The sequence below is a fragment of the Mauremys mutica genome, chromosome 3, assembly GCF_020497125.1.
Source record: "Mauremys mutica isolate MM-2020 ecotype Southern chromosome 3, ASM2049712v1, whole genome shotgun sequence".
Taxonomy (NCBI): Eukaryota; Metazoa; Chordata; order Testudines; family Geoemydidae; genus Mauremys; species Mauremys mutica.
In genome coordinates, this window is record NC_059074.1 from 112,112,875 (window position 1) to 112,140,571 (window position 27,697).

The 27,697-nt window shown below is 43.6% G+C and overlaps 1 protein-coding gene across 4 annotated transcripts in view; it reads left to right on the forward strand.

Annotated features, from left to right (window-relative positions):
* The window catches only part of LOC123366342 (SAM and SH3 domain-containing protein 1-like), an 83,204-nt gene that overhangs the window by 54,045 nt on the left and 1,462 nt on the right, over nt 1-27,697 (forward strand). For 3 of the 4 annotated variants that reach the window (XM_045009698.1, XM_045009697.1, XM_045009696.1), the window contains 2 exons: nt 25,079-25,129; nt 25,252-25,301. In XM_045009698.1, coding sequence (XP_044865633.1) covers nt 25,079-25,129; nt 25,252-25,301 — 101 coding nt within the window. The remainder of the gene's footprint in view (nt 1-25,078; nt 25,130-25,251; nt 25,302-27,697) is intronic. The other variant, XM_045009699.1, reaches the window with a different exon arrangement.

Genomic DNA, 27,697 nt, shown 5'->3' on the forward strand with positions numbered 1-27,697 from the left:
AAGGTCAAGCTCCAGGCTCCCTCTCAGATGCGTTTCTCCTGTCATGGACAGAGCCTCTTCTCTACGCGTTTCCTCCGTTTCCGCTCGTCCACCGAGTGTTACTCAAGATCCGGAGAGACAGGGCCCGCATCATACTCGTCGCTCCGGCCTGGCCGAGGCAGCACTGGTATACCCTGCTGCTCGAGCTGTCGGTTCGGGAACCCATTCCCCTTCCGCTGTGGCCGGACCTCATAACCCAGGTCCTCGGCAGGCTTCGTCACCCGAACCTGCAATCGCTGCATCTTACAGCTTGGTTCCTGAGTGGTTAACCGACGCAGAGAGGGATTGCTCAGCAGCGGTGCAGCAAGTTCTGCTCGAAAGCAGGAAACCTTCAACGCGAACTACTTATCTCGCCAAGTGGAAGCGCTTTGCCCTCTGGTGCGACCAGAGAGATATCAACCCTTTCTCGGCCCCCATCCAGACTGTCCTCGACTACCTTTGGTACCTCAAAGGTCAAGGTCTTGCAATCTCGTCCCTCAGGGTGCACCTGGCAGCGCTGTCAGCATTTCGACCAGCTATAGGAGGTCGCTCGATCTTCTCCAACCCGATGGTATCACAATTCCTTAAAGGGTTAGACCGTCTCTACCCGCAGGTGCGTCTTCCTGCTCCGACATGGGATCTTAACCTGGTCCTCGCCCAGCTCATGGGCCCACCCTTCGAGCCCCTCGCTACGTGCTCTCTCCTCCATCTTACCTGTAAGACGGCCTTCCTCGTGGCGATCACATCCGCCAGACGGGTCTCAGAGCTCCGCGCCCTGACGGCGGGTCCCCCATATACCGTCTTTCACGGGGACAAGGTGCAGCTCCGACCACACCCGGCCTTCCTCCCCAAGGTGGTGTCGGCCTTCCATCTCAACCAGGAGATCTTCCTCCCGGTCTTCTTCCCGAAGCCGCATGCCTCGCCTCGGGAACAGCAGCTGCATACCCTCGACGTCCGCCGAGCACTCGCGTTCTACCTCGACCGCACGAAGCCTTTTCGGCGTTCGTCCCAGCTGTTTGTGGCAATAGCTGACCGCATGAAAGGCGAGCCAGTTTCCTCGCAGCGGATTTCTTCCTGGGTGATGTCCTGCATCAGAACGTGTTACCAGCTTGCTCGCGTTCCCCCGTGCCGACTCACCGCACACGCAACGAGGGCACACGCCTCATCGGCCGCTTTCCTGGCCCATGTCCCCATCCAGGACATCTGTAGAGCGGCCACCTGGTCTTCAGTCCATACCTTCGCTTCCCACTACGCGTTGGTGCACCAGTCTCGAGACGATGCAGCCTTCGGCTCTGCGGTATTACACTCCGCCACGTCTCATTCCGACCCCACCGCCTAGGTAAGGCTTGGGAATCACCTACATGGAATGGATAGGAGCAATCACTCGAAGAAGAAAAGACGGTTACTCACCTGTAGTAACTGGTGTTCTTCGAGATGTGTTGCTCCTATCCATTCCAATCCCGCCCTCCTTCCCCACTGTCGGAATAGCCGGCAAGAAGGAACTGAGGAGCGGACGGGCCGGCTGGAGCCGGCCCGCCGGAGTTGCTAGGCTAAAAATGTTCCGAAGAACCGTGCACGCGCGGCGCGCACACCTACATGGAATGGATAGGAGCAACACATCTCGAAGAACACCAGTTACTACAGGTGAGTAACCGTCTTTTACCATTATTAAAACAAAGGCTTTGTTTTATTCATAATGCCACTTGTCACTGCTTATCGATTTCTGCTGCAATCCCTTCCATGACTTTAGTAAGATGAGTTACCATATGTCATCTTGAACATTATTGCTTGCTTAGGGTGTTGTAAGGAAACAGGAGGTCAACCCAACTTGCAACATTGCTGCCAGTCATCTTATTTTAAATGTAGCAGAGGATTAAAAATAGATTTTGTTTTTGTCTATTTTTTTAATTTCCATGTAAAGCTTTTGTGTATTTCCCTATAATGTTTACAGTGCAAATATTTCTGCATGTTGCTAATGCATGATGAATTTGAAATGAAACTGGTTAGGGAAAAAAATGTGACCAGTCAATTTTCATTTCCTCTAATCCTACATTCTTCACTCCCACTGAAATTATAAATGCTGAAAAGTAGAAAACGTTAAGAAACCATAATTTAAGGTAATGCAAAACAGATCAAGGAGCTGCGTTCTTCTGCATTGTTACTGTTTTGGAAACAGAATCTTGAATTTGGCGGGTGAAAACCTCATTCTTTCTCCTTGAAAACATTTTTGTCATTTTTTTTTTAGTCAATATATTAAGTTCTGATTCTATCACTTTGCTCATATTGAGTAGTACCTTACTCCATGATGTGTGCCACTGAAATCTGCCTTCTCACTTTTTTTCCTGAAAGTGCTGTTCTTCATCAAAGTGTTTGTTCCATGCAGCAAACAAGGGATCTGCCCCTAATCTGTTTTCAAGTGGTATTTTGGAAACTATAAAACAAATGAGTGTACACAGAGATTTACTCTTCTCCTTCATGTAGCAAAGAATATAAGGAAATAGAATGTCCTAAAGCAGAATATATGTTTCTGCCACAAGAGTCTAGTCAACTATATAATTCATAAGGACTGTTTCCATTAATATCAGTGATGGTATTTTGCATTCATACAGCACCATTAATATAGCAACTTACATCCAAGCACTTTACAATGATGGATCTTATAATACCCATTTCACAAGTCATAAAATTGAGATACATAAAGTTAAATAATTTACACCAGGTTCCTTAGTTCCTGATTCAGTGCCTTTTGAAGGAAAGACTCCCATTGTCTTCAATGAGCATTGGATCAGCACCATAGTGAGACAATACTCTGCTCCAAGTACTAGAAAACGGTGCCTCTTTAATTGCATTGCTGAATAACAGAAGTGGTTCAAACAAACAACTTGTGTTCCTGGTGCTGCCACTCATGGTATCCAATGCGATCTGCTGCTGCTGGCTCCTGAACATTCTTGAAGTTGGCTATGGGCCATTTCTGGATTTTTACTTGCCAAGATAAACTTCCTCAGAAGTACTGTAAAGTAAACCCAACTCACTAAGTGTGAGTGCAGCAATATTTGTCCTTGGTGAGTTTGTTGCAAACCTCAGGAAATATGCCAGAGATGCATGATTGGCCATCCATCCACAGAGAGCATAAACTTACAGAGGAGCAGAGGAACCAATGTAAAATAACGTTTAAAGGATTTTAAAAAAAGAATAAGGGAGACTGTTCAATGGGTGCTATATCTACAAATGGATTTAAATGTGGGTGCATATATATCAATATATATGAATATAGTTGATACTGCTTTTTTAAAGAATCCAGAAATGGTCATAGTCTTGTGCACTCATGACAGAGATTTCTAGACTAAGGCCATGAACCCTATGCATGATTCCTTTTGTCTAATCTACCTGTTTTGGTGGGGACACTGCTTTCTGCAGTCAGAAACGTGATTCTATACCGTAGGAACTGGGGTATAGAAACAATTACATTAACCCTACGTATCAGATTTATAGCATTCATAAACATCTTGGTTTAATTAGGGGCCCCGTGCTACATACCGACTTTTCCTTCTTCCCAAAGTGCACTTTCAGTAACAGAATTAGTGAATGTGTTCTGAAATCTCAGAGATAGCGAAGTGAGGAGAATTCAAATTTGATACTTTAGTTGATTTTTTGGCTACTGAGTGTGGTATAAATAAGGTCATAATGCTTGAAATTCATGGGACTGCCTGGGTGTTTCCAGGATTGGGGCCTGAAATTGTATGAAAATTGCCAGAGGTTAAATCATGGGTAACTTGGTGAATCTGAATGAAGATTATCAGTCAAAATCTCAGTTTAACACATAAGGCTTTATTGAGGAAATATGTGTTAACGGAAATGGGACTGCCAAAGATTTGTACTGAGCTGGGAAGTCACAAGGATGTGGTCATCGTTTGGGATTTTTTCTGTATTTTAATTTGAAAAACTGTTATCTACTCTGAAATGTAAAGAGCTGACAATAACCATGAAGTCACATAACTCTGATGTACTGTATAATCTACTCATCAAGAGGCAGCTAGATTACATCTGTCTGCTGACTGTTATTTTCACAGAGGCTGCATGAAAACAATCGAGCGCTCCGTCTGCTTCAGCCTTCTCATGTACTGCTTTCTGATGTATACCGACACCTAACATTACTTCTCAGCAAACTAGTCTAACTAAAAGGTGTCTGCATGTGCACAAATTGCTAGAACTTGTGTCTCTGCTTTATGGACAAGGTCAGAGTTTTTTCCACCCTTTAAAAATTACAGGTGGGCACGTTTTTGTGGTTAGGAAGTTGTGAATTGATCTAAACTTCAGTGTAAGTGACTGTGGACGTTACAATTCATGGACACTGTCAAACCTTCTTGAAATAAGCTATGGTAATTCATGAGACCTTTCTATATGTTCTTCTGCATTTTACTAGCATCAGTACCTTTTGTTCACATGTAGGGGAGCGAGAGGAGTGATTTTTTTTCTTTGTTTTCTTTTTTAAGAGCTGTCAGCCAGTTAACTAACATTTATGGTCAGGATATGAAATATTTTTTGTTTAGTAGTCTCCTGTACTCGTTGGGACAAATTGTATTTTAGTTCACAGAACAGGTATATGTATATCGTACCTCATAAAGCAAACCGAGAGACCTTCTGGACCCGAAGGACCTCAACATGGCTTGCCATAGCTGACGGGAGATTATATACATCTGTCTGCCACCACTGAATTTAAAACCTGTAGTGAGGGGATTTTTGCTTACTCTCTCAGGAAGATCCCAGTGATGTTCTTCCAGAGTTTTTCTTGCTGACTGACTAATAGCATCGGGACCTGATGAAAAGCTCTGTATAAGCTCGAAAGTTTTTGTCTCTCTCACCAACAGAAGCTAGTCCCATAAAAAGATATTACCTCACCCATCTTGTCTGTATAACACTATTGGAGTCGACTGCCAGCAAAGGCATTGGCTTTGTAACTTGGTCTGGCCTGAAATTTGGTGATTTGAATGGCCACCAGCAACAAGAAAGAGGGAGTGAAAAAGGAGGAAAGAAAAGGAGGAATATTATAAGAGGGGTTTTAATACTTGTATGGTACCTCTTGCCAGAGGGTCACAAAATACTTTATCCAACAAGCCTATGAGACATGGTAGGGAAGGACTGTTGTATCTAAATGGGTGACCTGAGACTCAGAGAGCTTATATGACTTGCTGACAAGAAGTCAGTAAGAACTCGGGGACCTTGAATTCCTCCTAGGTTCTTGTCCTAACTGCTGAACCACGCTGTCTCTCAAAGGATGAGAGAGAAATCACTTTAGCTCTCATTATGTATATAGTTTTAAAGAAAATACTTTGTCACTGGCACCGCAACAGATGATTCTCCATTTCATTCTGGACATGCTGTGAACATTTGGCTGTGTAATGAGAGAGAACAGATGCAGACTGTAGCTGCTTTTCTTTTTATGTGATAGCTTGAGTCACTTTTATTTTGGTTCTTCACTCTGATCTGGACTCTCTAACAGTATCTGCTGCCAGAGCACATTAAAGTAATGAAAAAGTGCGTGGGGGGTGGGGTGGGGGTAGGAGTTTTCCTTGGGCATTGCTGGACAACACCGCTCAGTGGTACAGTTCTGTGTAGGACCAGCTCAGAGGGGAGAAGGCAGTGGGTGCAATTCACCTCATTTCCCATCTGAAGACATGGACCTTCTGTTATAATAAATAAGTACATGTAATCACCATAGTGTAGGGCCACCATCTTGCTGAACTTGTCCCACACCTGCAGTTAATCTCCAGGGAGCTGTGCGCTGAACTGGCATGTTCTACCTTCATGCTTCCCTGTGTGTTCTCCTCCCAACCCTGCACTTTGCTCTGCTCTACTGCTCTTCCAAACTTCAGCAGATTAAACAGACAGGAGAGGAGGGAACATAAAATAATGGACTTGAACTTCCGCATCATATCAGTGGGGAATGAGAATCTGTCCTCAGGGCTGAGAGGGTCAGTGCAGTCTTTCCGCTGTTGCTGCCCGGCCTCTGGATTGAGACTCCAACTGGGCATCTCTGGGACTGAAGCTGAGTTTTTTCTCCCATTCAATAGCTGTGGAAAAATCCTTTAGAGAGTATGTCACCAGAAACCAGTACAATGTATGTAGAATACAAATACTTCCAAAAAAACATTTTTTTTCAAAATGGCAGGCCGTGGAGAAGGAAAAATCTTCAGGAGAGAATCTCCCGGGATTCCCCTTGTGTAAATTTCAGATGCAGAGAGTGCATGTTACCAATACCTTAAATCTGTTTAATTCATCCCATCCCACCTCCCCCCCCACACACACACAAATTGAGGGCACGAGAGAATGTGGGGGAAGGAGAGATGGTGTGAAAGTGAGAGACCATCAAAAAAAATTTTGCACCCCAGACCCAAATACTTGTTTCTGTAGTTCTCATCATCATATGTGGGTGGCTGGACAAGTGTACTACATTTGTAAAAACTAAACAGTAAAGCATACAACATTCACGTAAGAATGATTTCCAAAATACTAGAGCAAGCAAATAATTTATGCTTTTAAAGTCCCACCAGCCAACACATTCCTCCTTTCAATAAATTGAAAAATGACTTACAGCTCTCTAACTATAGGACTTGAGATGATAGAAAGGGATGGTAAAAAGCCAGTTTTAGAGGAACCAAGGACGTGTAAAGAAAGCAAATCCATTTACTAACAAACAAGCAAGGCCATGCAAGGGTAGGAGAGCAGTTTTATAGTGGCTATCTTGCATAACAGTGAAGGGTCTGTAGAGTGGGAGTGATCTACTGAGATAACCTCACCAACAGTAGCAGCCTTTTGAACCCTTTGTAGGCACTCCAGGACCTTGTCAGGGATGCCAGCAGTGAAAGAATTGCAGGAATCTGTCCACAGAGTTATAAAACATGCACTATCATGTTGTGTTAAAGATGTTTTCCAATCCAGCAATATCTGAAGGGTGGTGAAAGAATGAGACTAGGATTGTTAACATTTCACCTCAATTTGTTTAGAGTCATTAACAACCCCTAATTCTAACTGATACTTGAAGAGACAACTTAATTATTGTTAAACAAATTTTAAAATCAAGGGTATGTTTTTATTAAACTGACCCAGTCAGATTATTAAAGACTAAACATTTTTTGTAGTGGGGAGAGGAGTGGGCTGGGGGAGGGTTGTTTTGTCTTTTTAAACTTTTAGACCAACTACTGTTTATCCATAGTCCTCTGTTTGGAAGTATACATTGCCTTGCAGTGTTTACTAGCAGACCATTGTGCTAGAACCTGGAAATGAAACAGTCTGTCAACAGAAGCGCAACTGATTAATCTCGTCTTTGACGTTGTCATTGTCCAAGCTGAGTGGCGTGCAAAGGGTAAACAAATAACAGAGATGGTGAAAACTGGTTTACACCTTTAAAATTATTTCAGATGTACTATTAATATTTGGGTTGGTTTTGCTTTTTTAAAAAAAGCTGTTCTTTGTCTAACAGTATCGTTTAAAGTCAGGGGTGTGAGACAATTTTTAACATTTAATCAGTATTTGAGGCCTGATTTTCAGAGGTGCTGAGCATCTGCAGGCTCTCGGCTTTTGTGAAATTCTGTTATATCATTTATATTTGCTATTTAGCCAGGCACAAGATGCTTGGGGCACACAGAGAGCTTCTATTGCTATGCAAGTCTCAGGATTTGCGTGGATTCTGGAGAAATGTGTGATGAAACTGGCTCCAAACAATCTTCATGTAGGTGCTGCTGTTGCTGCCTTCTAGGCCTGAAAGATTGCAACCCATATGCACAGCTACCTCTATACGTTCTTAAGAATTGGCTAACAAGCACACACTCACTGGATGTGCTAAGATGATGAATGGTTTATCTTTTCCAAACATTTAAAAGGACCTGGCCATACTCAAGAGAATTGGTTAGTCATGTAGAGGTTGAACTGTATAGGCTCCATAACATAAAAACTCTGTGTTTAGCTGAAATAGAATCTGATCATTTATATAAATTATTTGAAGTGGTCATATATCGTTCACAGGCCTGTACTTTTTAATATTGTAGATCATTTGTGGATTCAGGCTCTGATTCAGTAAAGCCCTTAAACACATTCTTAACTTTAAGCATATGACTACCATTGACCTGAGTTGGATTTAAGTATGAGATTAAAGATAAGCATGTGCTTAAATGCTTTGCTGAATCAGGATTCCAGTTTCCTTGAAAGATGGCACATAAAATAAAGCTGTATTGGAATAAATATGATTGAAACCAAACCAAGTGTGTTAGAAAGATGCAGTAGATATTCAAGGCAGGCCAAGTGGACCATATGGCCAGCAGTGCCAGATTAAAAGCCAATGGAAGACCTACCAAAACTAAGTGAGGTTGCTGGACATAAATAACAGCCTGTGTATTTTTCACAGCAAGTTTGACCTAAATTCCTCAGCAAGACTCCCTGGTGTCTGTGAAGCTCTTGGGCACAGATGAATGTGTCTGAAGCATCAGCAGAATCTTTTGCAAATGTAATTTTTCATTGAATTAAATAGGAAAATGAATAATATTCAATTTAATTTTAAGTTACAGTATTTACTATGCTATATCATAGCTTTTAATTTTCAACACACAGCAAAATTTTGTTCAGAAGATATTACTGTTATCAACGTTGACGGAGGGAAGTTTCTGGTTAGAAAGCCATGTAGAAGACAATTGAGTATTCTGACAATGAGAAGTTGTAGGAGACTGTTTGGGCTTGACGGATCAACTCACTATCGGGATATTAAAATAATCAGCAGTAAAATAGTTAACTGTCGCTACTAAACTTGGCAGTATCAGAGTTAGCACCCTCTTGAAATTAATGGGGGTAGGTGACACCTTTCTAAGCTATTCTGTCAAAGAGCCAGTGTTTCACTGATTATACTTGGTTCACAGTGAGGGTTTTCTTCCAGACCATAAGAACTATACCTTTTATTTTATTTTTTGACGACATCTTGGGTTCTGGAGTACAATTCTGTAGTACTGGGTGGATTCTGTGGCAAATTCCAGAGTCATGGAAACAGGGAGTTCACAAGGCCTTGGATATAAACAAAAAAATAAAATTCCTGTGTGATATCAGTGCAATGCTGTAATCAGATCCAAAAAATGGTTTGTGCAATGGTGGGATCTCAGCTACTTTAACAAATTCTGTCAAGAGCCTTACCCAAAAGGGAAAGGTAACATCAGGCTCTGTTAGGGTCCTGGATAGCAAAAGGAAGACTTTTTTTCTGTCAAGAATTATCACAGCTCTGCCATCATCTTCTGAGCTCATTTTCCAGAAGCCTGGAAAGCTTTTCTTTATAGATGTATACAGTTGAGCAATGGAAGAGTCTCCACACTGCCCAAGAATTCATGTTGGGGGTGCTCTCATAGTGCCTGTCTATGCAAGCAGTTCCCGGTTGCAAGAAGTTGGCATTTAAAAACACTTGGAGGTGTTCATACATGCTTAAACTTTACTCATCTCAGATTTCCACCTTCCTGGTAAATTAATTTACTTGTAGGGCCTGTAAGCAAGCTGATTCTTAACACCTGGAAAAGAAACTTGCAAAGACAAGGTGTTCAGTAATTTGTTCGCTGGGTTTTGCATATGAATCACTATTTTCTTGGGGAGGAGGACGAACCAAAATGAAACAAATGTACCTTTCCTCACACTCCCTTTTGTTGTTGCAGTAAGTGCAGTGTACCGTGCAGGGGCGGCTCCAGGCCCCAGCACGCCAAGCGCGTGCTTGGGGCGGCAAGCAGTGGGGAGCGCTCCGCCAGTCGCCGGGAGGGTGGCAGGTGGCTCCGGTGGACCTCCCGCAGGCGTGCCAGTGGAGGGTCCGCTGGTCCCGCGGCTCCGGTGCAGCATCCGCAGGCACGCCTACGGATGCTCCACCGGAGCCGCGGGACCAGCGGACCCTCCACTGGCAAGTCTGCGGGAGGTCCACCGGAGCCGCGGGACCAGCGACCGGCAGAGCGCCCCCCATGGCGTGCCACCGTGCTTGGGGCGGCGAAATGGCTAGAGCCGCCCCTGGTACCGTGTGCACCCTCAGTATGTATTGTCAGCAATGCAAAGCAGCAATTAAAATGTTATGGCAGCAAATTGTTCACTGGGGTGATTTCACTCAAGTAGATTTTCACTTTTAAAGCTTGAACATTTGCATCATGCTGTAATTAAGTTGTTACTCATAATATTGAAATGTTGTTAAAGGCCAAATCCTGCTCTGTGGACTCCCATGAGAAGCTCCATTCACCTCACTGGCCTTCCTCACATGAGCCTGGGTGATCAGAGATTTCATGATAGGGTAAAGAGCTTTTCACTCAAGATCAGTGGTTTAAATCCAGCCTAAGTCATTACCAGCTGGAGGCTGTTGGGTGTCTGTATGAGATTAATTCATACTCTGTCCAGTTCCCAGTAGTCGCAAACACAAGAAACATCCCCACGACCCCTGCTAACTGGCACTCTTGTTAGCAGTTTCAATGGAGAAGCCACAGTTTGATTGGGCCTCTAGACTGAAATATTTGTTTCTCTGAAAGTGGTTCCTGTACATGGGAGTTCAAGCATATTGCAGGACAGTTCATAGAAGCGTACATGGCCACTGCCTTTACCCCATTAGTGTTCAGTTTCTAGGTCAGAGGTGGGCAAACTATGGCCCGGGGGTCATATCCAGCCCTCCAGATGTTTTATTGTGGCCCTCAAGCTCCCACCGGGGAGCGGGGGTCCATGGTTTGCCCTGCTCTGGCGCTCTAGCTGGGGAGCAGGGTCGGGGGCTTGTCTCGCTCCACACGGCTCCTGGAATCAGTGGCTTTCCCCTCCCCCCCCCCGGATTCTATACGTAGGGGCAACCATGGGGCTCTGCATGCTGCCCTCATCCCAAGCGCTGCCCCTGCAGCTCCCATTGGCCGGGAAATACAGCCAGTGGGAGCTGCAGGGGCGGCACCTGCGGATGGGGCAGCACACAGCGCTGCCTGGCCACACCTCCGCATAGGAGTTGGAGGGGGACACACACATGCCGCTGCTTCTGGGAGCTGCTTGAGCTAAGTGCCACCAGGAGCCTGCAACCCTGACCCCCTGCCCCAGCCCTGATCCCTCTCCCGTCCTCCAAGCACCTCAGTCCCAGCCCAGGGCACCCTCTCACACCCCAACCCACAATTTTGTGAGCATTCATGGCCTGCCATACAATTGCCATACCAAGATATGGCCCTCGAGCCAAAAAGTTTGTCCACCCCTGTTCTAGGCTGACAGTTGTGGGCCCTAAATGCATATAATTTTCTTAGTGTTATCATGAGCCCTCATAATGTGAAAATGTGATAGCCCCCTGCTTTCAGTACATTCAGTCTCTTTGAGGAAACAAGATTTCATCTCCATTAATTCCACAATACACCACCTGAGTGGATTTGGGTAAGCAGCAGGGTGAGTCAGCCAAGTACAAGGCTTGTACAATCTTGGCTGTAGTGAGCCTTTCGCGCTACTTGTACACACAGACTCGCTGCATATTTCAAAAACACAGGTTGCTCAATTTGACCTTCTTGGGATTACAAGTCTGTGTCATAACTCTGAGTCACTGCATCCATATTGCCATTTTTCTGCATGTCATTCCCAGCAGATCAGACTGCACAAGGCCAAACACTGCATATATGCTTGCGGAGGGGACAGCTGAAGTGGCAAACGGAAATTGGAAGACGTATTGTAACTGTCACTTCAGGAATAAAATGCTCTCTTAAAAAATGGAACTACCCCCTGTGCATTTTAAGAACATGCGAAGAGCCAGCACAGGTGTGAAAGTGGTTTGAAAGGTTTAATCCTACAACCATAACACTCTAGTGTGTGGTGGATGGCAATCATAGATGGCTTTGCAGGAGCAGCAGAGAGAGGCTTCTTTGTGGATTCTTTAGGCATTAGATTAAATGATTATTGAAAACTGCTTTTCTGAAGTTTAACCACCTTTTATAAGTTCTTAATAAAGGGTGGTGCCCAGTCATCATTCTGCAAGTGCCCTATTGTTTCTAAAAGGCCATAATAGGAATTAGAGAGACAAGGTGGGTGAGGGCAACATCTTTTACGGGGCCAACTTCTGAGGAGGAGAGAGATACAAGCTTTCAGATCTGTTGAGCTGGAAAACTTGTCTCTTTCACCAATAGAAATTGGTCCAATAAAAATATTACATCACCCACCTTATGTCTCTTGTATCCTGAGACCAACATGGATACATCAGTCCTGCAAACAAGAATAGAAATAGTAAGGGAATAACTACCAACTGTGGTGTGTTGTTTTTTTTTGGTTGGTTGTTTTGGTTTTTTTTAAAGATAAATTTAGACCTAAATCCTGCACCTCTCTGCTTAAACATATACAGTCTGGACAACAGCAGAATCTATGTGATTCCTCTGTGCTGGATGGGAGAGGAGGCAACTTGCAGAGATCGACACAGGCCTGGCCTATGCCACAGCCTCCCACCCAGCCCCCATAGAGAACTCCTTCTCAAAGCCTGTTGGATGGTGCTTTGAACACCTGAGAGGATTTGGGTCTTTCTGCATAGCTGTTAATCCTCAGGGTTATCAGGTGTTAGCTGTTAAATAGTACTGAAATCTGTATTAATCACTTAGCTGCTGTGTGGTGTAGCTGGTATCTCAGGCAAAACTCAAGCCCCAGGTATGTCAGAGAAGTTGCTTTGTGAATTTTCAGTGGAACATGTGAACTTCAGAAGAACATGTCCAAGCACCACAGCAGGATTGGAGGGAGGCCCAGTAGTGAGAGCTGTTAATTGCGGGTTTTGAAACCCTTCATTTAACCATTCTCTAGCGATTGTGCTGGTAGCATTGCAACTGTCAGCACACTTGTGGCATTACCCTCCTAAGAAAAATGATCATAGTAACAATCTAACAGAGAATGGCTTGTAATTGATGCAACACCATTTTGGAGCATTACTGTTTGTTGCCTGTTGTATTTATCAAATGATTTCCAGTCATAGCATTTTTCTTTGGCTTGCTTTAGAATTTAAAAGGCAAATGAGTGTGTTACTGTGACCTATGGTGTAGACACAGATTTTTATAATTAAAAACAATTATCTGTGTATATATTTAAGTTATTTATGAATATCTCTGGGCAATGGATGGCTCTGAGCTTTCATCATGGAGGTTGCTGTCTTTCCTGTGAACAGGCAAACTGATGGGGCCCAGTACGCTTTCCAGTTGATTTGGAGGGCAGCCAGTTTTAATGGGTAAACATCCATGTAGTTTGGGGTTGTAAATAAGGTTCTCTTTTAAATTAACTAAGTTGATTTAGTTCACTGTATAAGCACATGGGAGCTGTATATTAAGATGTGTAAATTGTGTTTCCTTCAGAGTATACCACTGAACTTTTCCTGTAGCTGCCTGCATCTGCTCGGTGGGTATATCTACAGTGGAGCTGGAGGTGTAATTTGCAGTTTGGGTAGGCAAAGCCACGATAACCCCCTCTGCTCTGCACAAGTACAATCCCATCTGAGAATCTAGATAGGTCCTCAGGGCACCTAGCCTGTTCTGCTGCCTGTGCAACTGCATCAACATTTCTAACTTTAGTGCGCTTGCTAGGAAGCTTTTAGTTCATGCCCGTGGTGCCCACACAGGGGAGTTACAGCACAGCACTTTGTGCACACCCATGTAGTCTGAACTGTAGGGTGGTGTAGACAAGCCCTCAGTGTACTGTAATCACACACTGGATTTACTGGTGCACCATCTTGTTTGTCAACACAGAGAACTTCAGCTCCTCCTCCAAATTAAGCTCTGGTCATTTACTTTTTTGCACAATACGAAGACAAGTGTTCTGGAAGAGGGGTTGGTTGGTTGATTGGCTTGTTTAGTGTTAATTAAAGACCAGAGTAAATGATGGTGCAAGAGAGAAATCACTTCAAATAATCCATCAGCTTTACAATGTTAAACACATGCTTATAAATGCTTATGATTTCAACATGTTTATTAAATGGGTGTTATAGATTACACTTAGTTAGCAAATTCATTTGAGCCCTTTACAGAGCAGTCATCTGTAACTTAATGCACAGGAGGGATAGAAGTTAGAGTGTAAGAGCATAAACAAATCATTTATATGAAAATAAGTTACAGTGAAGCTGGGTCTACCTATGTTTCCATTATAGCTTTGTTTGGGAAGATTTATAGTACAGTTTTAGAAGATTGCTTAAGGGTAATATTTAGCACTGGAATTGGCCTAGTATTCATTTTCTGTCTCTTTCCCAGTTTTTGAAAATAAAATAATTTTGTTATTCTTTACAAATTTGTATAGCTGTTTGACTTTTTTGTGTTCTGTAAGATGAATATTTGTTTTAAAAATGAAAACTTATAATAACTTATATAACTATAATACTGTCTAGTGGCATTGGTATTTTGCTGGTTTTTTGCTGTGCAGACAGCAAAAAAAATTGTTTTAAAATTATCTACTTGAAAAGGAAGTTTGAAAGAAATGTAAAAAAATATTATGGCTAATTGACATTTAAGAATGAATGAACGCCAATAAAACTACTATTTGTATTTCCCCAGTAAAAATCCGGTGATGGGGAGATAACTTTCCCCTTTCTAATTACTCCAAATTGTTGCCTTTGCAGGTAAAGTGGAATCTTAGGAGGGATTTGAAGTTTAGACTGACATCTTGAGTTCTTAGTTCTTTGAGGAAATCAGTTGCTAACTTGAATCCAACTTCTGGATGGCCTACTGTATAATGGTGTACTCAGACTAGCGCCAGGTTGGCTGCTGTCCACATTACATCAAACACCTCCTCTAGTTAGCATCACTGTTGGCAGTCTCTGCTGAGAGGCCACGCATTGACTGTGCACAGAAACTTGAAGTAACCTCTCCAGGACAGGTTTCAGAATAAAGTACAAACTCCTCCTTGCTGTAACAGTACCGCACACAGCACTGCCCCGCCTGTCTCATTGCTCTCCACCTCATGTCCAGCTCTCTGCTTACATTTCTCACCTTGCTCCCTCCTATTCTTGCTTTTAGATTTTTTTTAACACCATTTCGTACCACTGAAACAGAATGTTCCACCTGTGCCTTAAACATTCTCCCTGCCTTCTTTAAGTCCAGCCTCAAAAATCCATTTCTTGCACCTTATTTTCCATCATTGCCTTTCCTCAGCAGAGTGGTTGCCTTCTCCCTTTCGCCCTGCCTTAATGTCTCCATAACATGGATCAGAATTTATTTGATTTTTGCATTGTAGAACATGAATCATGGTTTTATTTTTGACCCTGATCCCTCCTTTCCCTGAAACCTTTGTCAGTTTTCAAGTTCTATGCTTTTTTGAGTTAAAGTCCTATTTGTTACACATGGGCTTAAGTGGTGGCAGGACAGGAACCTATGTCTTTTTCAATCCATTAAAGCACCATGCAATATTATGGAATTTCACCAAGCTTGTGGTTGCTGTTATGTTTTTGTCAATTAAAAAGTGTTGGTGAGTATTAATAATCTAAAAAATCTATATACGTGGAACAACACGTTAGAGAAAATGATGCCATAATTGTTGTTTGGAAATAGAAAAATGTTTTAACTTTTTATCTGAAACATTATATTTATAGATTCCAGCATTCAGCAAGGGTTTACACTGGGCTGAGACATAAATTGTTTTAATACATAAGTAAGCACTTGAGAGCTACTATAATTGCATGTTTTGTTTCTGCCTTCTTGTAAAACCACACTTGGTTAGTAGCATAGCTAAGTGTTCACTTGTGTCTGTGTTGATGCATGAGCCATTATGAGAATATTTGGACTGTAGTTTCTTGAAAAGAAAACGCATTCACTTGTTTGAAATCCTGTTTTTTTTAACCATTCCTCCCCCACACCTCATTTCTTCTCCTGAATTTTATTGTTGCTGCAGAATGTCGTCATTTACTATGTGTCAGTCATGCAAGAGTAATGGAGCAGAAAGTCTCTACTGTAATGGCTAAAATGATGGACCTGGGATGCAATTTGAAACTCAAAATGGATCCTTTGCTAATCTGAGCCATTGGAAACTCAGCGAGCTGGTTAATTCCCCCAAACAAACAGTTGCTGAGGTGGTAGTCACTGGAATCATTCTTCCTTTATTTATTTATTTTGATCAGTGACCCAGGGCTAGCAACTGGTTGGCAGTTCCCATTAAACACCTGTGTATTTCCGTGCTGTCACAGCAAAAATGTTTTGTTTGTCATAATCTTCTCTGGAGCTTCTGTGCAGGTTGGGACATGACTTGTGGCAAAGGAATCTAGACAGAATAATTGGTGTCAGACTAAATCATGCCGCTGGAGGACTTCGATGTTATGAGTTCCTAACTGTCTTTTGAAAATGGCTTTCTATCATCATTGAGAAGATAGACTAGAAGTTGTAGCATGTATTCAGACTAAGCAAGGTGAAATCCATTGCGGAGAGAATGTTTTGGATTTTCTAATGTATAGTTCCCTTCCTATCTGCCTTATTGCTAGCCACTGGGGGGAGGGTTGTCAGTGGAATTTATAATCTCAAATCATGAAATTGGCAACATCAGCATCTTTAGTCCTATCTCCTATTTGTCATGTCCCTAAATTTCCCCAGCAACTCCACGTGTTTCCGTCTGAACAATAGCTGCTTCCTGTCTCAGTGAGCTTAACCACTCCTAGGATTCTCTCTCTGTTTGCTGCCTATAGTTCTTAGGCCTTGTCTATACTAGCGATTTTGGACCTGTAATTCCCAGTTAGTGCAGTTCCCACTTGTGGAAGCTGTGGTGTAGACAAGGCTCAGAAGGGACACAAGTTCTTCTAACCCCAGGGTTCGAGGATATGGTGATCAAAAATGTATGAACTTTATGTATGCTAATGCACTGAATTACGGGCCTGTAATCTAAGTGTAGAAACCCTTCTAGACTACTGCCTCTTCAGTGACTCAACGTGCACTTCCAGGAAGCCTCTTTATATGCAGAGGAGGTTCTGGACTGGAGCCACAGGCTATCGTTCTTCACAGGGATTTTTCTATGAATAACTTTTTTCCTGATATTTTTTTACCAAAATAATAAAGACAGAGTATTTCCCTCCACATAACATACAGAACAGAACCCACCACAGGAAGGAAAGTCCCAGATTGATTTAAACCCCGTCTCTCTGATCTGGAGCAGTGTTTCTAATTGTGATACAGCTGCCTAACAGTGCACTCTACACAATGCAGAAATGTAGGTATATTTTTCCTGTTTTGTGTATTCTCCTTAATGAATAATGGGCAAAACCCAGAGCACTTTTAACTGCTCCTTTCCTGAGATGTTGTTGAGTTCTAAAGGAATACTGGCAAAGTCCTACAGAAGTCAATTGAAGTCAATATAGCTATGCTGATTTACACCAGCTGAGACTCTGCCCCCAGAGCTACCAATAACACCTTGACAGGCAAAATAATTAAACCTCAAGTGAAAAGCTTTCCATAAATGTCAGATGCATTGTAAGTTGTGAGGGAGTGGAAATGGTGTATAGAAAGCTGTTTACATTGGTGTCCTTTTCACTTGTCCTGGTATGGATTGGTTCAGTTAGAACAGAAATCGTTCACCACTGAGCATTCCTTAAGAGCGACGTCGCAGTGGAACGTTACATTTCTGCTGTGAGACACTTTCAAAGAGAATTAGACATTTATAGCCATATCCCCACAGCAGGGTGTGTGTGAAGGTGCAAGTCTTATTTTATGGTGTCTGGGTTTGAGCTCTGTTTGTTCTCAAGTGGAAAAAATGTGTCGGTTTCATCCTAGCTCCCATTTGTTTACTTTACAAACATGTTAAACTAGTTGTGCACAAAGGCCAGACTCTGCTGAAAGGAGGCCTTCAACTGGGTGGGTTATGCAAGTAAACTAACTAGGGGATATCATGTCTTGCATTGATCCTGGATGCCCTGGTAATGCGCATAAATTCTGAAACCTGATAGCACCCTAATATTGTCGCATCTAATAGTGGCGAGATAAGTGGTTATTAGCATTCAGTAACATGCTATTAGCATTCTTGCTATGCTAAAAATGTGAGATGTGTAGAGCTTAATCCAGCAAAAAAAGACACACATAGTACAGCGAGAGGAAAAGTGATATGGTGGTTAAACCAGAGGAGTGAGTGTCAGGAGAAGGATGGTCTGATGTGAGTCTGGGACTTTGGAGAGCTGGGTTCAGTTCTCTGCTCCATCACAGACTCGCTGTGTGAGTTTGGGCAAATGGTTTTGTGTCTCTGTGGCTTAGTTTCCTATCTGCAAAATGGGATAACAGTACTTCCCTGTCTTACAGAAGTGTTGTAGTGATAAATACATTGAAGACTGTGAGACACTCAAGACCTGTGGTAATGGGGGCCATGCAAGTACCTGTATAGACAGTTAGATCTGGTTTCTATTCCCGACTCTGCCATAAACACTTGCTCATGATAATGAGCAAGTCTCTTAGATACAAAATTTGGGCACCTCAGATTTTGGGGTCTGATTTCAAATACCTTGGGCCTTCTTTTCGGATGTACTGAGCATTCTCAACTCCAACTGAAGTCAACGAGAGATGCAGGTTCTCAGCAGTTGGGCACCCAGAATCAGTAGCCATGTTTGAAAATTTGAGGTTGGGTTCCCAAAATGCTAATTCTGTCTACTTAACTTGAAGTCAAGAGTTTTACTACAACTTCAGTGGGAGTAGTTAGGCCAATACTGAGTGCCTTTCAAAACCCCACCTTTGGCCTAGCCCTCTCTGTGCCTCAGTTTCCCATCTAAGGAAAGTATCTGCATTCTAACCTCATGTGTGTTTTTGAGATTCAGTTGATTAATGGTTGTAAAGCTCTTCAAGATTCTCAGATGGATGGCACCTTAAGAGGAAAGTCATGTTTAGAAATCTGGTGGTTGTTAATTGGGTTATCCAGATAATAAATCACTTACCAAATGGGTCTGAGTAATAAGTAACAGATAAGCATCAGAGGCATCATGTTTGTAGGACTTTAGCTAGACACATAGGATTTGCTGTAACAGGATCAATGGACCATCAGGTCTGATGTCCTGTGTCCATCAGTGGCATTGTGGTTCATGAGAAAGATGTGAAAACCCCTAGAGCACCTGGCCACTTCACAGTGAGGAACTCTTTTTCCACTCTTGCATCCGACGAAGTGGGCATTCACCCATGAAAGCTCATGCTGCAAAACGTCTGTTAGTCTATAAGGTGCCACAGGATTCTTTGCTGCTTTTACAGTGAGGAAAGACTCTCTTTCCTGAGCCAGGGTGAACAGCTGAAACCTTGAAGCATGAGCCACAAGTCTCACTTGGTATGTTTACAAATCATTGTCTCTATTATAGTAGAAATCCTGTGAAAAGAACTGCAGTTGTTGGTACACACTGATTCTGTGGTGTCAATTCCTACTCTGCAAGACCCTTTTCATCATAATTCAATATTGGTTACTTCCTGCCGTGTAATGCATTGTTTGTCAATAAACAGATTGTGAAAAAGTAGGTAATGCAGGACATGCCTGAGGCATGCTGACAGAACCCTTTGTGGGCTGCCTGGATAGCGTCTGTTCATACTGAAGCTTTCACCAGTGCTTTTGGGGCCTGATCCCGTGGCTGTTGAAGTCAATAGCAAAGTGTCTTCTGACTTCAGTGCTGTGGGAGAGGCCTTTCAGGAGGGAGAATTCTTTCTAAAATAGATGCTCTAGTTCAACCATAAGTAATGATCTTGATGCAGGAATTACTGGGTGAAATTCTGTAGTCTGTGTTATGCAGGAGGTCGGGCTAGATTATCATAAATGGTCCCTTTTTGGCCATAAATTCTATGTATGTTCTACAGCAGACGTGGGCAAACTACGGCGGCCCGCGGGACCGTCCTGCCTGGCCCCTGAGCTCCTGGCCAGGGAGTCTAGTCCCTGGCCCCTCCCCTGCAGCCACGCTGCCGCGTGGGCCACACTCTGGCTCGCCTCTCCCGCTGGGTAGCGTGGGGAGTGCCGCTGGCTCTGGCCGGGTGTCGCGGCTTCGAGCTCCTGCTGCTGGTAAGGGGATGGGGAGCGGGGGGTCCTGGCGGGCAGTCAGGGAGGAGGGGGCGGTTGGATGGGGCGGAGGTTCTGGGGGGCGGTCAGGGGATGGGGAACAGGGAGAGTTGGGAGTGGGAGTCCTGGGGGGCCTGTCATGGGGTGGGGATGTGGATAGGAGTCGGGAGGGCAGTCAGGGGACCAGGAGCAGGGGGCGTTGGATAAGGGGGTGGGATCCTGGGGGGAACTTAGGGGTGGGGGGTCCTGGGAGGGGGTGGTCAGGGGACGAGGAGCAGAGGGCGGTTGGATTGGGGTGGGAGTCCCGGGGGGGCTGTCGGGGCGAGGGGTGGATAGGGGTCGGGCAGTCGGGACAGGGAGCAAGGGGGTTGGATAGAGGGTGGGGGTCCTGGGCGGGAGTGGTCAGGAGATAAAGAACAGGGGGGTTTGGATGGGTTGGAGGTTCTGAGGGGGGCAGTCAGGGGGCAGGAAGTGGGAAGGGGTCGGATAGGGGGCAGAGGCCGGGCTGTTTGGGGAGGCACAGCCTTCCCTACCCGCCCCTCCATATAGTTGTGCAACCCCGATGTGGCCCTCGGGCCATAAAAGTTTGCCCACCCCTGTTCTACAGCCAAATTCATAAAGCCCCCGCTCCTCTTGTCTTAAGCCATTTTTGTCCCCTCCTGATCTTGGGCTGCTCTGGGGAATGGAACAGCAGTTTCTCAGGGCGGCAGTGCCTGAAATCTCCATAGAGTGATCTAGCTCTGCCCGCAGTACCCTCCACACCCCAGCTTGTTTCCTGTGCCAGAACTAGTGAAGAGGTCTTTGGAAGGCAGCTTTATGAATACCTCCTGCAGTGCCTACACTGTGAAAATCCACCCCCAGTTGGAACTGGGATTTTTAGGGCCTCTCTTCACTACTCTAGCACTTGAACCTGATGTGGATCTCACCCTCTGAATCTCTGTAAAGCCCATAATTCAGAACCTTTTAGAATGTCATCTACAAAGCTTTGTAGAATGTTTAACGGTTTGTTTCAAGTTTGAGAGCTACAGAGAACTGACTTTTAATAAACTAATATTGTAAATTATTTTGCAAAATGTCATCAGTTTGTTTTTCGAAACTAAAACCAGCCTTCCAGAATTCACCCCACTTTGCAAAATAAGACTCTGACCTTCTATTGGATTCATATAGGCCCAGGGCCTACTCGCCAGTAGCCAGACCAGAGCCTAAATAAATTAATGGCTGGTTTAACTTTTAAACCCTTCTTCTCCCCAACATCATTGATTGTTTGTCAGCACAGAAAAAATACCATTTAATTCTAATTAGGACTGAAGACTCTTGAATAATGATAGAGAAATTTCTTAAGTTATTTGTCTTTGAGTGCTGCCCATGACAAGTGCAGCGTTAGAGACCACGGTGGCAGAGGAGGCTAATGGCATAAATGAGAGAAGAGAGGGAGAACAGAGTCAAGATTTTGAAACACAGGATGCAGCTGGTTATTTGCTTTCTATGATGAGATAACCGGCTCTGTGGATGAGGGGAAAGCAGTGGATGTGCTATTTCTGGACTTTAGCAAAGCTTTTGATACAGTCTCCCACAGTATTCTTGCCAGCAAGTTAAAGAAGTATGCGCTGGATGAATGGATGGTAAGGTGGATAGAAAACTGGCTAGATGGTCGGGCTCAACGGGTAGTGATTAATGGTTCCATGTCTAGTTGGCAGCCGGTATCAAGTGGAGTGCCCCAAGGGTCGGTGCTGGGGCCGGTTTTATTCAATATCTTCATTAACGATCTGGAGGATGGTGTGGACTGCACCCTTAGCAAGTTTGCAGATGACACTAAACTGGGAGGAGTGGTTGATACGCTGGAGGGTAGGGATAGGATACAGAGGGACCTAGACAAATCAGAGGATTGGGCCAAAAGAAATATGATGAGGTTCAACAAGGACAAGTGCAGAGTCCTGCACTTAGGACGGAAGAATCCCATGCACTGCTACAGACTAGGGACCGAATGGCTGGACAGCAGTTCTGCAGAAAAGGACCTACGGGTTACGGTGAACGAAAAGCTGAATATGAGTCAACAGTGTGCTCTTGTTGCCAAGAAGGCTAATGGCATTTTGGGTTGTATAAGTAGGGGCATTTCCAGCAGATCGAGGGATGTGATCATTCCCCTCTATTCAGCACTGGTGAGGCCTCATCTGGAGTACTGTGTCCAGTTTTGGGCCCCACACTACAAGAAGGATGTGGATAAATTGGAGAGAGTCCAGCGGAGGGCAACAAAAATGATTAGGGGGCTGGAACACATGACTTATGAGGAGAGGCTGAGGGAACTGGGATTGTTTAGCCTGCAGAAGAGAAGAATGAGGGGGGATTTGATAGCTGCTTTCAACTACCTGAAAGGGGGTTCCAAAGAGGATGGATCTAGACTGTTCTCAGTGGTAGAAGATGACAGAACAAGGAGTAATGGTCTCAAGTTGCAGAGGGGGCGGTTTAGGCTGGATATTAGGAAAAACTTTTTCACTAGTAGGGTGGTGAAGAACTGGAATGGGTTACCTAGGGAGGTGGTGGAATCTCCTTCCTTAGAGGTTTTTAAGGTCAGGCTTGACAAAGCCCTGGCTGGGATGATTTAGTTGGGTTTGGTCCTGCTTTGAGCAGGGGGTTGGACTAGATGACCTCGTGAGGTCCCTTCCAACCCTGAGATTCTATGATTCTATGATTTCTCCAGGAGATTTAAAAAAAATACAAAAAACCTTTCCACCCTCCATTTACAATTTACAGTGAACTTGGGCAAGTAAAAGGATCCCTTTGAGTGGCAGAAAAAAGGGATATGGCCTTCTAAATAATTGTTTTTAGAGTATATCTGTTAAAAAGCATTTGCAGCAGCTACTTCTTCATACACCAAATAAATAATGAAAAATCAAATATTTATTGCTGAGAGGCAGGGGTACAAATGCACTTCAGGCACATAGTGGATTCCTTTGACTGGCTGTGTGCAGCTTTAAGACGCCCATACTGGTCAAATGTTCTGTGTTCTCTTTGTGACGTTGGGTGGAGGAGGAAAAACTGGCTTGAATGAGCTGTGTTGCGAGTAGGTTTACTGCTGCTTGCGTCCGTCCGTCCTTCCTTCCTTTTTGGCCTTCAGGTCAGTGGGAGAGTGAAGGAGAAAGACTTGCAGTAATGTTCCTGCTGCCTTGCTGGCTGGAAAGCTTGTTTGACTTCTCTTTTGATAGAAGTAACGGGGGAACGGGGACTACTATACCTCTACTTTCATGAGAAAATCAGAGTCACTAGGTAGTGGTACGGGGAAATGATTTTTTTTCCCAGTACCTTTTGATTCTGAATAATTGGTTTTGGCTTCTTGACCTGTTACATTTGCAGAGTATCCTGAGCCCCCAACAACTCCTATTAAAGTAGATGGAAGGACTTTTCCATTGGAGTCTGGCCCCCTTTATATCCTGACACTTACACCCTGTCTACAATATTAAAATAACAAAGCCAAGGCAACCAGCATAGAACAGACCAAACCATGTTATAACAAAGTTACTATATCGTGTTACACTCTGTGTAGATCATGACTATCGTCTAACGCAATACTGTTCTCTCATTGTGCTGTGATATGGTTGGGGACTATCCTGTTATACTACAGTCCCCAATAGTAGAAGCTGGTCTCCATTTGAATGAGTTCTATAAGAGTGGCACTGAGTTTTTTGTTCTGGATTTTGTGGATTTTCTGGAAGCATTAACCCTAAAGTATTTCAGGTCAATTTACACTAATTCCTTTTTATTTTTTCACTGAATCTCATTTTCTTATTACTCTCTTCTGTAGATACATTTCCCTTCTTTATCTTTAGGCTAAGGACATAGAAACTAGTTTTATTTTGAGATAGGAAAGAGAGTTAAAAGCAGATTATCTATTGCATTGGATAATATACCATAAAAAGACAACCCTGCTTTACTGAGGGGTGAACAAGTTGACATGCTAGGTCTTTTCACTCTTTTTGATTTGTTTGAGTGTATGTCATCTAATTTGCTTGTTAGACCATAGTGATTTCCTGGAGTACAGTAACAACTAATTGAAATCAATGGCAGGACTCTCACTGGCTTCAATGGGACCAGAATTGGTTCCAAGATTCATAATCATGCCATGCAAAGTGCTTTCCCCCACTGTTTTGCATTCAGGTGAATGAGGTGCCAACAGTTAGATTTACCTCCAGTGACATATGAACTTTTCCCCAATCCCATCTGGAGTTTTATCCTTGATTTCAATGGGAGCAGGATTAAGCCCCCGTTAGCAACAGGTACACTTTAAATTATTGATATAAAATCTTAAATTGGACAATATGGGCCTGATCTCCTGATCATATATATGCCTTTGTAATTGGTTTAAAAAAAATCTTGAAACTCAACACCAGTATTGTGTCCACAAATAATTTTCTTTAATAGTTGCAGCAAATTAATTTCATTTTAGGGTTCTGATGAGAACATAACCCCTTTAAAGCCCATACTTAATCCTGTGTGTTGCAGTTCAGGGTGGGAAGAAGTGGGGAATGTCACAATAAGTTGCAGCACAGGCTATGTTAAACAGGAGGCATTTATTAAAGAAAACTATGACAGTCTTTCAGACAGACTTCCATCCAGCTTGAGTTCCAGCTTTGTCTCCCTTGTTTACCAAGGATTACACTCTATCTGGGAATCTGTATGTGAAGACATCTAGTGGCTGAATGATATACTGCAAGTAAACATACATTATCACAAGGGACAGGTTGCTCTGAAAGAGGAAAGAAAGCTCAGGAAGTTGCCAGTCCACATGTAGGAGTATGTGGCAAATGTTGATTATCCCTTGAAGACTACTCGTGTGTTTTCTTTATTATTATTTTAACCCATATCTATGTATGAGCCTTACATTGTGCTACATTTATCGTAATAAGTATGAAATTGGCTTCTACTTGAGTATTTCAGTGCTTCTTCAGAGAGCGATTCCACTGGAAAGCTTAATGCTTCCTATATGAAAGGTTGTGGGATTTTTCAATGTTCATGTCCCCTTTTTCTTTTCTCATCTAACTCCATATTTGTTTTTCTGGAGAATGCTGCCTCGTTTGGATGTTGCATTAACCCGACATCTGTTCTGTTTTAGGAGAAACCCGATGCCAGCCCCACATCGCTACAGCTGCGGTCCCAGATTGAAGTAAGCACAATGACTTTAATCATCTATTTTTGTTTTGGATTTTTTTTAATTTGATATTTTGCACAAGTTGGGTAAAGCTTGTTGTTCTTTCTGCACTCATAGCAATGTTTCTTCCCTTACAGGAATCACTTGGACTCAGTAGTGCTGTGTCAACACCAGAGAGTGAAAGAAAGTAAGTTTGGGCTGTTGGGGAGTAGAGGGTTGTTAAGTGAATTTTTTTTTTACATGAATCAGCCAATTCATGTAAAACTGATGAATGCTCCATTGAAAACAAAACTGACACCTCTTCTTTTTCTCTGTGTTTTTCTCTTGGTATCTTTGTGTGCATGCATGCAATGTAAATAAAGTTGGCTGGCAGTTGTGAGAAGTGTCATCAATTTCCCTGCAAACTAAAATCTACCTTTTTTTAATAATAGCTTTTTTTGTGTGACTAGACGTAAAAGTCCCAAAAACAGAAATAGGAGTTAAACAATGAAACCGCTTTCCTCTTCTTGTGAGTTCATGGCTTTGTTGCTGTGCTTTTGAAGAAGGTGCCAAGCAAATGGGTATTTAAAAGCAACTTGAATTTTAGCAGTCCTAATAAAAACTTCTTTGTATGAGCTGTATGGGTTTTGGTTTGCTGTCTCTTCCCTCCCCACCCGTCCTGCTGCAATGTGTATCTGTTTTCTGTGCCTCCCTGCTTTTTATCCCAAGAACTGGAATTCCAACTGCTAAGGGTAATGTGCAGTAGTGCATGAAAACATCTAGCCCTGTATTTCAAGGGACTTCCAGCTTCTTAGTGAGATACCAACTCTGCTAGTTAAGAAAATGCACAGGGAGCCCAGTTTCAAATGTGTGGTGCTTTAATAGGACATTTCAGCCCCACATTTGAATGTCGAGTGAGATACTTGTATGTCAGAACTGGACACTATGGCCTTGTCCAGTGATGAGCTGCTAAAATCTTAACAACCGGTTCCCTATAAAAAGTTCTGATTTAAGGGATGTGCCACAGCATGTATTTTTTGTACCAATAGGGTTACCATACGTCCGTATTTTCCTGGGAGGAATTTTTAAGAACTGAAAAGCGATTTAAGAACTGAAAAGCCTGACATGTCCAGGAAAATACAGATGTATGTTAACCCTACCTAAAGTTCTTTTTTAAAAAGATGGGGCTGAACTAGAAATGAGCTCCTTTTCACATGTGTGGGTCCCCGCCACTCCCTTGGGGTGTGCTAAGGTGACCAGATGTCCCAATTTTATAGGGACAGTCTCAATTTTTGGGTCTTTTCCTATTACCCCTCACCCCCTGTCCCGATTTTTCACACTGGCTGTCTGGTCACCCTAGGGTGTGCATGTGTGTGGGTCCCAGCTGCTCCCTGCCCCCCCGTCATTGAAGCAGGTGTGCAGGGTTACTGCCCTGAGAACTGCAGGGCACCAGTGGACATGGGGCTGGCTGCAGACAGGGGTGTGGGGAAGGGCTAGCTGGAGGCAGGGAGTGTGACACGGGCTGGCTGCAACAGGGGCTGGCTGTGGGCAGGTGATGCACACGGGCTGGCTGCGGGTGACTGCGGGCAGGGGGTAGCTGCGGGCGGCTGTGGGCAGGGGGTGGCTGTGGCAGGGGCTGGCTGCTGTGGGCAGAGGCTGGCTGCGGGCAGCTGTGGGCAGGGGGCGGCTGCGGGCAGGGGCTTGTCTCCATTAAGGACATTTTTTAAAAATTTGCCACTGTTGCTCATACTGGTTCATCTGCATCAGCATGAGCAGTGTTGGGAGCCCTCATTGAGATAGGATACCAGCTGTTGTCACCATTTTAAGTGTTTCCATTAGTTGTGCTCAGAACAGACTTTGGTGACCCATTATTTAAAGTGGTGGCAGCCAGTGACCCATGAGCAGTAGGGCTTCCAATCGTGCAACCACTGGTGCTATCAATTATTGAAAAATCTTCTTTGTGTAGAGATGGCCTCAGTATCCACTTTGAGGATATCTCTCTGCCTATCTTCCATTTTATTCTATTAAACCAAAATGCCACACTTATGAAACTTTGAATAGGTGTGGCCTGGGGGACAAGCTAAGATTTCCTATAATAATTTCTTAGTCTAGCCGTAGACCTCAAACACTTTACAGAGGAAGTCGTATTATTCCCATTTTATAGATGGGAAAATGGAGGCGCAGAGGGGTGGAGTGACTTGTCCAAGGTCACCCAGCAGGCCACTGGCAGGACTGAGAATAGAACCCAGATCTTCTGATTCCCTTCAGTATAGCTGCTAAACTACAGATACCTTGAATAAAAAGAAAGCAAGACATACATAAATATACTTGGAGTGGTTTTATTCCGAAAAGTGCTTGTTTTGTTTTTTAACTGAAAGAATAATAACTTCACTTCTCAGTTTAAATGGAAAATGCAGATTAATTCTTTGGAAAGTAAAGTATTGCATGAATGAAATCGCACGTGTTGAGAGTGTGTGTGAGCTGAAGCACAGAACTGATTTAATCTATCCAAATATGTGTAAGATTGTCACAGAGGAAGTTTTGCATCAGGGAATTTGCACAGTCATAAAACACTTAACCTGAAGCATGTGGTCCTTCTGTTTG